General features: G+C 42.4%; 1 protein-coding gene and 1 long non-coding RNA gene across 3 annotated transcripts in view; one reads left to right on the forward strand and one right to left on the reverse strand.

Moving 5' to 3' along the window:
- Abcd3 (ATP binding cassette subfamily D member 3) overlaps window positions 1-9,772 on the reverse strand; it is a 62,753-nt gene extending 52,981 nt beyond the window's left edge. The window contains exon 1 of one of the 2 annotated variants that reach the window (XM_052729955.1): window positions 9,552-9,772. In XM_052729955.1, coding sequence (XP_052585915.1) covers window positions 9,552-9,661 — 110 coding nt within the window. In that variant the 5' untranslated portion in view covers window positions 9,662-9,772. Of the gene's footprint in view, window positions 1-9,202; window positions 9,224-9,551 lie in introns of those variants that run through there. The other variant, XM_052729956.1, reaches the window with a different exon arrangement.
- A 44-nt stretch (window positions 9,773-9,816) lies between these two features.
- LOC128105100 (uncharacterized) lies at window positions 9,817-15,722 on the forward strand. The gene is made up of 2 exons (XR_008216212.1): window positions 9,817-10,108; window positions 13,862-15,722. It is a non-coding gene; the product is annotated as an uncharacterized LOC128105100 (long non-coding RNA).
- Window positions 15,723-16,349: the final 627 nt, after the last annotated feature.

The raw sequence follows: 16,349 nt of genomic DNA on the forward strand, positions 1-16,349 counted from the left end.
CAGAGATCCGCCTGCCTCTACCTCCCGAGTGCTGGGACTAAAGGCGTGCACCACCACCACACAGCGAGTTGTTTTTATATCTACCTACTGATCTCAGGCCAGCCTGCTTCCTCCAACTCTTGGTCTGGAATGAGGAAAATATATGATTCTATTACAATTTCTTGTTTTCCTAAGCTTATGATATACTGAAGAACAGTAATAACATTAAATTTAGAGTCCTCCACATAAGCTGATACAGTATTTTTACAAACAAGATAAAAACATGCATAATAAAGAGGAAATGCAATAACCTAAGTACTGTTCTAGTCAAAACTAAGATACATCAGTTGTCTTTTGCAATTTAATTTCAGAAATTAAAATGTGAAAATGGATGCTATAATGTGAAAAAAGTAATTTTAGAATCAATGAACTATAATGTAACAGTGATAAATGATAGGTGCTTTCTCCTTTTCTTTTTAGTATTCAAATTTAATTTTTGTTATTAAAAATGTTTAATATTTGAAATACAAAGCATTAGAAGAATAATTTTAAAACTACTTCTTGCATCTAGTGCTATTCACTACGTTAAAATAAAGCATCACTTCCTCCTTTAGAGATACCATGTTACTCACTTCATAGGGTTGGTTAAGTTTCATGAATACTTTAAAAATGAAAACATACAGTGGACGACACATAAACACAATACACTATCTAAACTATTACATACCTAAGAGGATGCTCTGTTCTACATAGTACATCTACATGTTAATGCCGACAGATACGAAATATTAAGATAGGGTGGGTAGCACATGTCTGCAGTCTCAGCACCTGAGAAATGGGGAGGCAGGAAACTCAAGAATTAAGGTCATCCTTGGTTACACAGCTGAATTCAAAGCCAGCCTGGGTTCCATAAGGTCTTGTCTCAAAATGTGTGAACAAATAATAAGTATATTAAATTGTGGTCTGAAAAAAACACACCATTATGCATTGCTTAAAAATAAAAAGAAGTCATCAAAATAGTTTACACATGGAGTAAATTATACAGTCCACTTTAATGTCTGCCTCACGCTATCAGTACAATGCTGAGGCTTCTACATCTATTTATAGGCACCATTCTAGATGATGATGCTCTGATGAGCTTCAATTTCAATTTATATTTTGTTCAGTTGCATTCACTCAGGCCTGCTACACTAGCAAAAGGATAAGAAATGTTATTTTCTTTTTAAATACAAAGCCGTAGTAGCACATGCCAGTAATCTCAAAATTTAGGCGATAGAGACAAGAGGCTCAGGAGTTCAAGTCATCCTCAGCTACCTAGTGTTCAAGGCTAACCTGGACTACACAAGACCCTGCCTCAAAAAAAGTGGCCGGGTGGCAGTGACGCACGCCTTTAATCCCAGCACTCGGGAGGCAGACGCAGGCAGATCTCTGTGAGTTCGAGGCCAGCCTGGTCTACAGAGAGAGATCCAGGACAGGCATCAAAACTACACAGAGAAACCCTGTCCCCCAAAAAAGTTTAGCATTAACAAAACAAAATGCAAAACAAAAACAAAACATTAATAGACCTGTAAAAATATCCTAATGTGTGTTACAGTCTCCACTGATGAACACAGTGAACACAGCCTATGTATTGTGTCTTTATGCTTACCTCTTGACACAGATGTCTACAACAAAAGTGACTCTAATAAGAACATCTTGATTTTTTTAACCAAGGCCTAATGCCTTTGTACATAGTACAAATTCCATTTTAAACAACCTCTAACAATTCTTAAAACTGTCCAAAAGAAGCCGGGTGGTGGTGGCGCACGCCTTTAATCCCAGCACTCGGGAGGCAGAGCCAGGTGGATCTCTGTGAGTTCGAGGCCAGCCTGGTCTCCAAAGCAAGTTCCAGGAAAGGCGCAAAGCTACACAGAGAAACCCTGTCTCGAAAAACCAAAAAAAAAAAAAAAAAAAAAAAAAAAAAAACCAAAAACAAAAACAAAAAACTGTCCAAAAGAAATAACATTCTGAATAAATTTGAATTTAATTTGCTATATATAACTCCAAAGAAGACGTAATCTTTTCTTCCCCATGATTGCAGATTAAAGGTGCAGGATAAACATCAGATCCTAGATGAATGATCCTGAGAAAGCATTACAATGTATTTCTCTAAAGGTACAGTATGGCCTGAGCACTTCAGAAGGGTTTAGTAAATTCTAGGATTAAGCATGAGCTCACTTGATAGACTAAGACCAATATGGTCTCTGAAGGGATGGTGGCAACTCTAATGTTAGACTAGATGGGGGGGGGGGGGGTTTCTCCCTCTCCAAGGTCAAAGGACCACTGGCTCTATCATGTCTTCATGACAGCTCCATGGCCAAAACTGAAAGACCTTTCCCTCTGGCTTCATGAAAAATATGCTACAAGAGCACTCTGCTCAAGGAAGAGACAGATGGTGGCAGGTCTGTTACCAGAAAGTGCTGGTAAATTACAGATAAAAACCAAAACTATTTTCAAAGGGTGTCTATTATCAAAACGGTCACACCTTACCTATTCATATTCTAATCTGATCCTTTAAATTTACTAGGAAAATATGCAGAAAGAATACTAATTAAGAATAAAGAATCAAAACAGTTTTAGAGGAAAGACACACAGGACCAGCAACGATCAATACTCAAAGTTCAAAAATAACAATAATAACAAAGGAACAACTTGAAGAGAGGAAGTCAGTGAAGAATATGTGATTGTCATAAAAATGAATGCAACTTCATGCTATTTCAACAAAAGCTTATAGTCTACAAAGTAGGTCATAGTTCTTTCTGCCCTGTGAGACGACACTTTGAATACTGTGAGTCCAGACCACCTCTTTATCAGTGGAGAAATACCGAGTATCCTATTTAGGAGATGGCAACTGGAAACATGTAAGACCTGAAACTATGTCTCTGAAACCAATGTAATACTCTAAAAGCAAATCGATCTACCAATTTCAAAGCTATTTAAGGACATTTTCATTGACACATTTGACAGCATTTTCTGGAAGCCTCAATAGTTTCTGAGAAGCTAACAGAGGGATATTTTGTCGTCTTTTTAGTTTTCTTTTAGCAGGCATAATGATGGCTTCTGAGTTGAGCACTGGATTAAGATGTTTTCTTATTCAATCTTTACATAAGTGATGGCTTAAATAAATACTATTATCCTATTCTTCTGAGGCTCAGAGAGGGTGGGGAAATTGATGAGAAGCCATAAATCTGAGGCATAGCTAACTAAACCTCTGAACCCTTACCTGACCTCAAAGACGATGTCCTTTAACTATATCAAACTACTTCATGATCATAATGCTGCTGAATGAAAATAAACAAAACCTCATTCTTGCCAACCTATAAAACACATGTAAACTAACTTTTCAACATCGTTTTGAACCTCTAAAAGACAAAAAAAAACCCTCAATGGTAAATTATACTAACATTCATAGCATTACAAATTTTCATGACCCATTTAAAAAAGTCATGTCAATTTGCATAGTTCAGAATGTTCACACCCCTTCCGTCATGATAAAGACATCCATACATTTCCATTTATTAATCCTATTTCTGCAATTTAGTCCAAAGAAATTATTCAGCAGAGATATAAGTATTTACTAAAAAAATATACTATCCATATACTATTCATAAAAATCTATAGGCATGGATCAGTGGTAGAACCCCTCTAGATTCCATTTCCAGCACTACAAGAAAAAAACAAAATCTTTCACAGGCAGTCAAAATACACAACATGTAAGGATAAAATAAAATAGGATAATGTCATGCAAACTATAGTCATAAAGGCCATATAGAAAAACAGAATTTATGCCTTAAATGAAAACTATGAAATATGAAGTTATAACTGCAAAAGGCATATAAATACAGAGTAAGCAAAAATAAAATGTTTATTAAATTCATGGTCACATGAGCAATTTTTAGTTTATTTAATTATCTTTAATATTTCCACTCCTTAACTGCCAAAAGTTGGTTTTAAAAAATTCATAAATTAATGCTATCATTTATATTAAGTTTCTGAACCTACAAATAGCATAAGAGGTCTAGTTCTTAAAGAGATGACATGCTTAAGATAACATATACATTTATAACAAGAAAACTGTTATTTAAATTAGCAGTAGCCGTGCCCTAGGAAATTAGCATCTCACAGGTAAATCACTGGACAGTATTTTCTGAGTACACTGTGCCAGGTGCAGTTCTTCCCACTAGGGCTATCCCAATGAATAAAACAGACGAAAGTGTCTTCCTTTGTGGAGTTTAACGACATCCCAGCAGCACAGACGCAGGCACAATAAACAACGCATTTGATAGTATTAAGTGCTACGGAGGAAAGTATAGCTAGGAAGAGACACAGAACATGTACACACAAAGGCTGTTATTGAAAACATAGGGCAACAGGTCTAACTGTGATCTAACTGCTCAATGACTGAAAGGGGAAGGAATAAACAATGTGACATCCATGGAAACAACATTCCAGACAGGGGGAAGAGCAAGTGAAGAGCACTGGACAAGAGTGGCTGTCCGAGGGGGCTGATGTACCAAACCTGAGAATTGTAATTAACTAGACAAAACTTACCCAGTAGCCCCAGCAGACCACAGACACGCTTCTCACAACTCTGCCCCAACTGGGTTCAGTACACAGCTGCTGTTGCTGACATACCCTTTTTTAAAAATGTATGTTTCCTTAAGTATCTCCTTTTAGTCTAGAAACCCAAATAGGGCCAGCCATACAGCTCTACTCAACAGTTAATTCTAAGGATGTCAATTCAGATCCAGTCCCTCACATGGCTCATGCTTATACAAAACCCTCAGTGCACGTGTAAAACTAAGAAAGGTGAAGCCAGCCACTAGCTTGATTTGAAAAGGACAGACAGATATAAGGAAAGGATGAATTAAGTTTGCAGGGAAGCTACCAGGGGTTAGACAAAGAAGTGCAAGAAGTAACTGCTAGAAGGGAGCACATCCAGTGCTAAGGCAAAGGTCTGGCACAGGCCCTGAAACTCGGGCTGAGGAAACAGCAAAGAAATTTCCAGTGGTGGGGATACACAAGAAATACCTGAAGTAAAAGAATCGTGAGGTGTTAACTAAGCTGAGACACCACCTTTGCTACTAATTCCGATTTTCTAACAACTCTTCTATAAACAGCTGCTTTGGGGACCATGCTTAGGGTGTACAGAAAGCAATGCAGGTATGAGACAGGCTCAAAAGACAAGTGAGTGGGATTTAAGACAGCACACGCCGAGATGGGAGTAAGAGGAATACAAGCTGCCTGAAACTCTGCAGAAGCATCTGGGGAGGAAGATGTGCCCCACCACTTATAGACTAAGACTTTAAAGGTGTACTTGACACACCCAGCTGGATTACACCCAGTGAAGCAGAGTACAACAGTCAAGGCACTGGAATGACGGGTTAAAAGCAGGGTGGGATCACTGAGATCATCAAGAGCAGCTAACTACTTCATGTCAGGGTGACCCTTCTCTAGCCCTGTAAGTATGTTAAAGAACTGGAGAACAAAGGAGACAGAGAAATTACAAATAAGACTGAGCACATGGGTAAAGGTCCAAAGCCAGGAATGAGGGTAGCCTGCTCAGAGAGAGAACAGAGCAGAAACTGGCCTATTTGGAACACAGAGGACCAACTGGCAGGCCAGACTACAGTAAGATTAGCCAGGTAAGACGACACTAGATGGAGGAAAGCTCTGAAACCTAGGATGAGAAATCTGAACTTTATTTCACGAGCAGTGATGGGAAGGGAAACTGCTTTCTTCTGTTTTGACGCTTTATTTAGTTCGCATAGTAAAATACTGTGGCAATGTAGACTGGTCCCCTTCCCTGCATTAGAACTAGCCTGATTTCCCACTATTCAGGTCACACTGCAGACTCTCGGGTACACTCATGACTTCTATGAAGATAAGACCTCTATTTGCTTCTCCAACACCTGCCAACTGTTCTCAAGAGTTCTTCCACTGCTCTGCACCACTTATTCCCTCTGTAACATTTACTGAGTATCTATCCTGGGACATATCCAAATGAGGGATTTAAATATGACTCAAAGTCTCCCTAGTTCAGTGGTAAATCCCTTGCCTGGCGTGGACAAGGCCTAGGTATGATCCCTGGTACAGCAAAAATAAAAGTTAAGTAAATGGGAAAAATAAGCATGACTCAGTCCAAAGGCCAAAGAAATTCAGTCTGGTGTAAGCAGAAGCCAAGAAAACAGACCAGTACAAACTAATTGGTGGGTGCTAGAGAAGAGGAATCTTACAGTGTCAGAAAAGCAAAGGACAGATATGTCAGTGTGGGGTTAGGAAAGACAGAGAACACCTAGAAATCTTTCTTCTGAGCTAAGCTGTGAAGAAAAATAACACAGTGGGGAGAAGTGGTTGAGATGGCACAAATCCAATCAGACCCCCAAAGGAAGCCTACTCCACCCAACAGACTCCAAGTTAATTGCACATGGCTGAACAAAGCACAAAAACCAAAGCAAGGACCAAATCACCAGCATGGGTCAGCTAGGACTGTAGAGTGGCTGTACCCTCCACTGTAACATCTTACACTTTCAACATTTCATGTGTAACTCTCTTTTCCCTAATAAGAATGTAAGCTCCTTAAGATGGCTTACATTTTTTAAATGTTACACATATCTCTCCTACAGCATGGAGCACAGAAGTACAACATCCTAAACAAACAATTCCTTTTTAGTAATTCAGTGACTTTTGCCCATTGAGTTAAAAAAAAAAAAGTCAATTGTTTAAGGAAGAGTAAAGTGGGAAAACAGTGGTAGGAAATGATTAGAAAGAAATACAAAGGAACCTTCTGGGGAGATGAAGATGTTCTAATTTGTAAGATAGAAATATAATACAAATGTCTCTATTTGTTTGAAAAAAGTGCAACTAAGAATTGCACATTTCAATGACTATAAGTTTTACCTAAAAATCTATAAAAAGGATCAGGGCACAAATAGATATGGATGAAACAATATGGATAAAGTTAATGAGGGGTTATTATATTCTACTTACTCTGTATGTATATAAAATTTTCCATAACAAAAGTGTGTGTGTGTGTGATATTTAACAGGATGATAAAAATTACATTAGCAGAATTGTAAAGCAACAGAAATTTTATCCACTCTAATATTTAGAATAATGTTGCAACATAACTCCTGAAGTGGTTTTACTTGCTCTGTTACCTATCCAATTCCAAAAGATTTTTTTTTTTTTTTTTTTTTTTTTTTTTTTTTTTTTTTTTTTGGTTTTTTCGAGACAGGGTTTCTCTGTGTAGCTTTGCACCTTTCCTGGAACTCACTTGGTAGCCCAGGCTGGCCTCGAACTCACAGAGATCCGCCTGGCTCTGCCTCCCAAGTGCTGGGATTAAAAGCATGCGCCACCACCGACCGGCCAAGAATATATATTCTAAGACAGACCTACTATTCACAAGATGGACAAAATAAGGACTAGCAACCACCTATCCCTTAGTTACGCACCAGACATTAAAATAATTAGCTCTGTTGCCAAATACAAACAGTAAAATAGAAGGTCAGAATTTTCTAACCTCCAAACTGTGAAACCAAAGGTAGGAACTGAAAGATAAACATAAGATCATGGAAGTACACAATATAATATATATATTAGCTATATATATCACTAAAAATTATATATCTATGAATGGTATATACATATCATTCTTAGTGATTTTTGAAAGTTTATTTTATCTCAGGAATTTATGACGCACATTTATCTGTCTATAATCTGCATTTTCACCTCTCAAAATATTAACACCTAAAACAAAGATTTTGCTACTCATCCCAATATGAAAGATTAGCAACTCTATTTTGTTCATTAAATTACCTGTTGCATAATTCTATCTCCAGAAAGTTCACAAAGTTTCTTAAAAATATCTTTGGAATGTTAGATGAACAGTTTCAATTACTTAGGAAGATAAATTGTATTATACTATGTCACCACTATTGCTACTATTTCCCATTAGATTATGTTTAAACCCCCCTGTACTCAATAATCTACAACATTATAAATCAGTGGAGCTGTTGGCTTGGACTGTGACTGGAAATGGACACGAGGGGTTTCTAGGATGCTGATAATATACTGCTTCTTGACCTGGGCACTGGTAACACAGGTGTGTTCTACTTGCACAAGTCTAACAAGCCTGACATTGACGCTAGATGTTGTTTTCTGTATGTAATGTTAATGTCCTAGCAAAGAGAACTGTTTTTAAATCGTCAGAGCTGTTAGTAGTCAAGTTCCCTTCCTATTAAAATGCCTGTTCTATGCACTGAAACGCTCCTCTGCAAAAAAAAAAAAAAGAAAAAGAAAAAAGAAAAGTAGTTTAAAGCATTTAATATTTTCTATCAGCACATCCCCAAATAATTGATAACTTCTAATTGCAAATGGGCGTTCAAAAAAGACACAACCTAAGAGAAAAATATTTACGAGTTAATCCTTTTCTCCCACCTACCCCCAAATAAATACTTTTTTAAAAGGCAAATAGTTAGTGTATGACGGTGATGCAGATCATTATTTTGTAAAGCCGCTGTAGGAATAAAAAGTATCCTGCAGACAACAGGCAAGTCAACGCAGACAGAAGGACAAAAAATACTTCATGGAAAGGGTACTAGGAACTCCGTGCTAGTATGTTGGACCACATTCCTGATAGTTCAGGCAAATCAAAAGCAGGAGACAACAGTACCTGCCCAGCGGGTCAATGAAATAAAATGCTTGGAAGCATTACTCTAAGACTGAATATTAACTATCCAAAGACTAGCAAGAACGCTTAGGCGGTAACCTTTTCTCCTTCACTCGCTGAAATCGAATGTGCGACAAGAAATAGAACTGTGCCTGCAATCCCACTACCAGAACCCAATTCTCCTCTTCTCTCCTCATTTCCCCCAAGTTCAAAGCAAACTTGAACGTTCGTTCTCTCCAGGCGGGAAGCAGTATGGTGTGATTAACAAGTGCTCTTCACCTAAAACACACTTTCACCTTTCACCTACAAAGCCGAGGGAGGGAACTTTGTCCTCCACACACCGCGGTGCCAATTCAGCTTTTCCAAATGAAATGTCAGGGCGTTCGCCGACCAGGTCGGGCCGGAGGCGAGGGCACCCCTTGGGAAGAAAACCGTGCCAAGTGGACCTAGAACACCCCCCTTCGGAACGCCCTGGCGACTCGGCACCGCCACTACTCGGGAGTCCAGCCCAACCTGGTCCCAGGGACTCAGCCAAGTGCGTCCAGCGAACAAATCCTTTCGAGCTCTCCGTAGCGATGAGATGGCAAAACCAGAACGCACCCAGAAAGTTGGCATAGAGGAGGGAGGTGGGGGGGGGGGGGCGCGGGGACACGGCGCGCCCTCTTCCCTCCCACAGTCCGGGGCGAGCGCGGTGACCACCCCCAGGCCGCCGAGGGCCGCGGGGACCCGGCGGGGCGGGGAGGGGACCGCCGGCCTCGCTCCGCGGGCACCCGCGCAGCTCGGGCCCCGGAGGAAAAGGGCAAGGCGCGCGCCCGGGAGCACCGGCTCGGGCCCGGGAAGGCGGCGCGGCCGCGAGCCTCACCCGTGCAGGCCGAGGGCGCGGCGCCGCTTGTGGAGCAGGCAGAGCAGCAGGAACGCGGCCCCGGCCAGCGAGGAGTTCCGCGCCGTCAAGTACTTGCTGAAGGCCGCCATGGCACCGGCAGGGCGAGCGAGCCGCGGGCTAGGGGACGCGCCGGCGGCGACTGCCTCAGTGCAGGAAGCGCGGGGGAAACTGGGAGGAGAGCTCGGCGCCGAGCGAGGGCGGGGCCGGCCGCGCGGGAACGCCCCCTGGCGCGCGCCGCCGCCGCCGCCGCCGCGCCGAGCCCCCCGCGGACTTTGGCTTCTCGGGCGCGCGCGCCCCGGCGCGGGGAGGTCGAAAGGTTCGCCCCCCTCCCCCCCCCGCAACCACCTCCCCCCCGGGGGACGCTCTGCGCACGCGCGGACCCCCGCGGACTCGCCGGAAACGCGGCGGGCAGCCGCGGCGGGTCCTCGGGTGCCGGGTCCGTGGCCGCCCCCGCTTCGGCCTTGTGAGCTCCGCGTGCACACATCCTGGCTTTCACAAGACCTGGAAGAGCCGGCCAGGCCTGCGCCGCGGACTCGGTGAGTCCGGCCCCTCCGCCATCCCCTGGATGAGTCGGTGCCACCTTCTTAAAGAAGCCGGGGAAGGAGGGCAACGGCCCCATCACCGAGCCCGGCAAGGCTGGAGGCGCGGTCATCATTTGCAACTTGAAAGAGTGAAGGGAGACCTGGGAAGAAAAGACGCCAGCAGATCAAATATCGTATTCCAAGTCGTCGTGGGTTATGATCTCTATAGAGTTCTGTAAAAATCGGTTTAGGAGAACGGGCCCATCATTCAGTCTTTAAATACTATGTAGTAGAAAAGAGTGCGTGACAAAAAGGAGTTTTAAGGGAAAAAAATTATTCTTTTTGTATAGATATGTACCAGGAATGGCGATTTAAAAAAAAAAAAGTATTTCTTTATGTTAGGTCTGGTCAAAGAAAGTTTGAGAAACACTGTTCTTTGCAAAGGGACATTCAGAAATAACAATCGTGCGTTGTATTAATGCTGGCCTTACTCCCAGAAGCAGAAGGGCTTTACAGATTACAACATTCTTCTCCTGTCCCACCCCTATCATGCAGGAATTGTTATCCCTGGCGTTTAGTCTCGCGCATGCACAATAACTTAATGAATGGTTGGTTTCAGTTGAGGGAACCGTAGAGAGGCAAGTGTCAGTCAGAAAGAGAGCTTATAAAACCTCACACAATACATACACGTTTGAAAGTTGCCTACGAGTTTAACCAATGACACAGTGGTGCCCCAGGTGTTCTCTCTGTGTGCATGGTTGGTCGTTTAAAAGGTTATGAGAATGGCAAAGACCAGATACAGTGGCGTGTGCTGTGTACAGTTGCTCAGTCGGTCAAAAGTCTAACTTACGCAAAAGTAAAGCCTCTACCAAATCCTCCATCTGCCATTCGTGTATTTCCTATTACCCTGGGAATCATTTAGGTAATTAGGTGTGCTTGGCCCAGAGAATACAAGTATGAACAATCAATCCCTTATTCTCCAGAGGCCGGTACAGGAGAAAAACATGAAGAAAAATATGGATGAGTTAAGTGACCTGTTAGAAAAATGAACTAGGTACTATGAGAATACCAATAAGAACATTTAGAATTTTTCTAGAACTTTTCATTAAGGCTTGACAAATACGATGATTTCAAAACTACACCCTAAGGCCAAAGGAGTCTACCTGCAGATGGAAAGAGGGGAGTGCTAGTTCACTAGTGAACTGCAGTGTAATGTAAAAGTGCTGGGGACCTGGGTGGAAAAATGAGTTTGTGATAATGAAGGGGGTGCTTCTAAAACTGATTGAAAACATCATCTGTGAGGGAATAGACTTCAAAACATTCAGGAAAAACAAACAAAAAAGACAATAATCCACAGACAAGATATTCTACAAAATATCCTTGCTCAAGAAGCATAGAAGATTTTAAGGGGCAGGAGGAGAAAGGAAGAAAGGGAGGGAGAGAGGGAGGGAGGGAAGGAGGGAGAAAGAAGGGAAATTATACAAGCTGCACTGTTTTCTAGTTGTGGATATGCCCATCTGATAAAAACCACCGAGAGTTAGTCCAACAGAGTCAGCTTTACCAAACTGATGCAAAAAGCAACACCGCACAGCAGAAGGATTGTGGCCCTGATCCCCAAAAGAGGATGAAGAAATTTCTGCACTTAGTATAAAATCTGAATGAAGTAGTGCTTGAGAGGCTCAAAGCAAATCAGATCTACTTCCAATAGTAAACCTGAGATGAAAAGTAGACTCCAGGTTCTATTCCTTTGGAAACATAAATTTTAAATCAGTGCAGAGTATTGTTTACCCCTTGTCTTTAAATTTTGGCCTGTCTTAGTTTGGGTTTCAATAGCTGCCATGAAACACCATGACCAAAAAGCAAGTTAAAGAGGAAAGGGTTGATTTGGCTTATATAGTCCTTCATTGAAGGAAGTCAAGACAGGAACTCAAACAGGCAGGAACCTAGAGACAGGAGCTGATGCAGAGACCATGGAGGGGTGCTGCTTACTGGCTTGCTTGCTCATGGCTTATTCAGCCTGCTTCCTTATAGAACCCAGGACACCAGCCCAGGTATGGCACCACCCATGATGGGCTGGGCTCTCCCCCATCCACTAATTAAGAAAACGCTTATAGGACTGCCCTTGTGAATCTTAGAGAGGCATTTTGATAACTGAGGTTCCTGCCTCTCAGATGACTTCAGCTTGTGTCAAACTGACATAAGACTATCCAGCACAGGACTACTTCTCAAACTCAGGTCATTCAAATCCTCCAAACAAGAAGGCGTTTTTTTCTCCTCTTAGTGATACAATCTCAGAACCCACCGTTGAGGAGTTTAGAGGGGGAAAACGTTCTCCAGCACTATGTCATTTGATAGGCAATTTTTTCAGATTCACATTTCATCATGCCAAATACATATAAGAAAGAAAATGGGATTTTATTAAGCAGTCTGCGGGAGACCTGACCTTTAGAGAATTTGAGCAACTGAGAACAGGGGAGATAGGAGACAAGTGGAGTTGGAGAATCAAGAAAGCGCCCTGGGTGGCAGGGGAACTGTGGCAGCCAATCTCATGGTTGTTCTCCTGAGCTTTGCCTCCTGGTGCCCTTGCCTTTGTGTCTCTCCTTCAGAGCTGGTAGGAAGACTAACCTATGTGACTCTTGACTGAGATCCTAACAAACATCATGACTTCTGCCTTGATCTCCTGCACTGCTTTCTATAGAACCGTGGTTCTCAGCCTGTGACAGGTCATGACCCCTTGGGGTCCCATATCAGATATTTATATTATGATTCATAACAGTAGCAAAATTATAGTTATGAAGTAGCAATGAAATAACTTTATGGTTTGGGGGTCACCAGAACATGAAGAACTGTATTAAAGGGTCACAACATTAGGGATGTTGAAACCACTGCTATAGAGGGAGCCAGCTGCCATGGAGAATTCTCTGGAAGCCCCAGAGAAGCCAGCACCAGCCTGACAGTCACTTGAGAAACAGACCTCTCTCTGCAAGCAAACCTTCAGGAAGCTATAGTCTCATGAATGATCCCATCATACAACTCAATTAAGATGCACCTAAACTCCTGACTCACAGAAGCTGTGAAAAATAATACATGTTTACTGTGCTAAGCACTAAATTTGGAGTGTGATCTTTTTGCAACTGATTGATTTGCATCAACCCTTAAAAAAAAACTGGGACATTTAGAAGAAATAATGGAATCAAAATCACAGAAGCAAAAATAAAGGCAGATCGAGGAGGACGGTGAAGGCTGAGGTTGGAGGAGGGGTGTGAAGTGAGGGGGAAAGGTTGAAATGTTTAGTATCAACTTGTGGAAGACGCTAAGTGCCAAGGTGAGCTTTGTTCTGCATGTGAGGATATCCAGGATATCCATTCTGTACATCATGTGGAAGTTTGGGGAAAGACTAGGACCTTAGCTCTGATTTAGGGCAGAGAACATGCTCATGGAGCATGATGGGTAGACTGAAGGAGGAAACACCAAGCTGAGAGACCAGTTTACACACTTGTGTGAAATATCTGGGTAAAAAGGTAATGAGAACTGAGTCAAGGCACTAAGAAGCAAATAGCAAGAGAAGGATTCTGTGGGTTAAATTTGGATGGGGTAGATGATGTTGCTGATTAGTAGGAAGAAAACTTTTTAATTGACTGTGATATCTCCTGGCTGAGAGAATAATCATATTTACCCACAGCCAAGGGCACAGAAGTGGTGCGTACTTGTTAATGAAGGAGAATGGGAACCAAATGAGCAACCCCCTTACTGTTCTCTCACCGACAGGGTGAACTCCAGGGTCCTCAACACCCACAGGAAGCCAGGTGCAAGAGAAGCTCTGCCTACCTTTCCAAACTTCCCACTACCGCAGGAAATAAGTGGAAACTCCAGTCACTTCCTCCCTGGAACGTACTCTTCTTTCTGCCTTAGACACCAGATCCTTTCTACCCTAATACCCCTATTTCCAACTCAGTTCATCCTGCAAGACGAAGCCCTCTTTTCCAGATTCTGGTAGGATCCTTTGAGTCATGTCCAACTTCAACGTCTGTTCAAGTTTTGACAGAAAGTCATGAAGCCTTCCACCCGTGGAGGCAATGATGTATGGAGCCTGTTCTCCAAACAGGTGAAAAGGAAGAAGAAAATGTTTAATATCTCAAGAAGTTATCTGGTGAGTCACGCATTGAGAACACACCTAAAAGTAAATAAAACAGCCCTGCCCGCCTGTAATTAACAATGGGAACAAGACGGCAATCAAAAAGGAAATGTTATAAAAGCTGTGCTGGGTGTATAATCAGAATTATGTATGAATGTGCAAGAGGAAGAACCTAACCCAGGCTAGGGACTTGCAAGGAAACAAATTCATTTGCCAGATGTTTACTGTCATCTTTGCACGTGCTCAGTTTCTCTCATTTGTGAACTGTGCAGAGCAAATTGAAGTTAGTCTTCATGTTCTGTCCAGCAACCCAATGCCCAGTCATCCGTCTGTGTGGTCCAGCCAAACATTCCTTATAGACCACAATAATGCTCAGCTTGACTAGCTGTTCAGTTCAACATCACCGTCCTCTTTTGAGGGCACAAATTGCTAAGGTGAACCCACCTATGACTGGATTCTTCCCTGTGCTATGTCAGGTCTCCTTCCTAGAAACAGACCTTGGCACAATACCCTCCTCAGGCTGAATCTTGCTCGACCATCTTCATGAGGCACAGGCCCAGTATCTGACTCCCACATTCTCCACCACTACTCACTAGACTAGAAAATTGCGTAACTGAAGACAGTCTCACATGGTCTAGGCTGGCCTTTAACTCACTGGGTAGCTGGGGATGACCTTGAAACTCTGACCCTCCTGCTTCTAAGTACTGGAATTACAGGTTTGCACCACCATGCTCAATTTATATAGTGCTGAGGATCAGATCGGGCTTTCTGGATGTTAGGAAAGCACTGAGCTACATCCCCAGCCTAGAAAAAAAATAAATTATGATGCAAGGTAGTTTTAAAGTAAAATTTATACAAAGTCGGATGGACTCTTTATTATTTTCACTTTTATAATATAAAACCATATTTTCACCAATATAATTGCATGTTATAGTAATATGTTTGATATAAGAAACATATAAATTGTCTTACATGATGAAATATGTATATACATTAACGCATACTGAACTATCTGCTCTATCTGGGTTATAAAACATGTTAAAGACTTGTTGGTGGCTATTGTCTTGAGAGAGAAAAGACAGAACTCCACAGTAGATGAAGAAATCAGAGGACATCTGAGAATGAGTGTGGTAATAGAGTTGGTAGCAGCCGAGGGTCTTGTTACATTTTGATTCAGGAAGAAAGCCTTTTATCTCGATTTGCCCTAGGCTTAAGTGTAGTGGGTAGCCATTCCAGCTTTGATCTGGAAGTTCCAACCCCCATTGAGACTTCGGTAACTGTCATGCCTACAAGGTGGGGCCAAGAGAGGGCCCTGAAGACCCGAGATCCGGATGCACCATCTCTCTTGGTTCCTGGACCCTGGACGCTGGAGGTAGACCGAGCAGAGTTCTCAAGAGAACACCGCCAGACTGCGCTGCGTCTTTCCCAGAACCCGCAACCTACCTATCCCTTCATTTGTAAGTTACACCACTAAATAAACCTCCCTTTTAACTACGTGGAGTGACCTTAATAATTTCACCAATACTTAAGTTCCTAGGACCTGGTACTTTTCTGTAATACAGAACCTGATCATGTCAGGCTGGCATCTAAAATCCTTCAGCTACTTTCCATCATGTTAAGAATAAAATACAGGGCTTGGAAGATGGCTCAGTGGGTCACATGCTTGCTGGACAAGCGTGAGAGTCTGAGTTTGCATCCTCAGACCCATGTAAAGCAGGACACAACAGCACTCCTGTAATCCTGGAACTCCTACTACAGGCTAGGAAGTAGAGACAGGAGAATACCCAGAAACTCAAGAGACAGCTAGTCTGACAGATACAACAGAGAACAGAAAAAATATGCCCAACCTCCAACAAGGCAGAAGGCAAGGACCAATATCCAAGGTTGTCCTCTGACCTCCACGCGCATGCTGTGACAAGCAAACGCTCTCACACACGGACACACATACACACACATAGAGGTTAAAAAAGAAAGAAGAAGAAATGCAGCCAGGTGAGGTGGCTTATGCCTACGGTTTTAGCTACGTGGGGACCAAGGCAGTAGAATCTCTTGAGCCCAGGAATTGGGCCAGCTTGGGCAATGTGGTGTGACTCTCAACTCAAAACCAAACCAAAAGGAAGG

This window comes from Peromyscus californicus, unplaced genomic scaffold (genome assembly GCF_007827085.1).
Source record: "Peromyscus californicus insignis strain IS unplaced genomic scaffold, ASM782708v3 Scaffold_9__1_contigs__length_137607984, whole genome shotgun sequence".
NCBI lineage: Eukaryota > Metazoa > Chordata > Mammalia > Rodentia > Cricetidae > Peromyscus > Peromyscus californicus.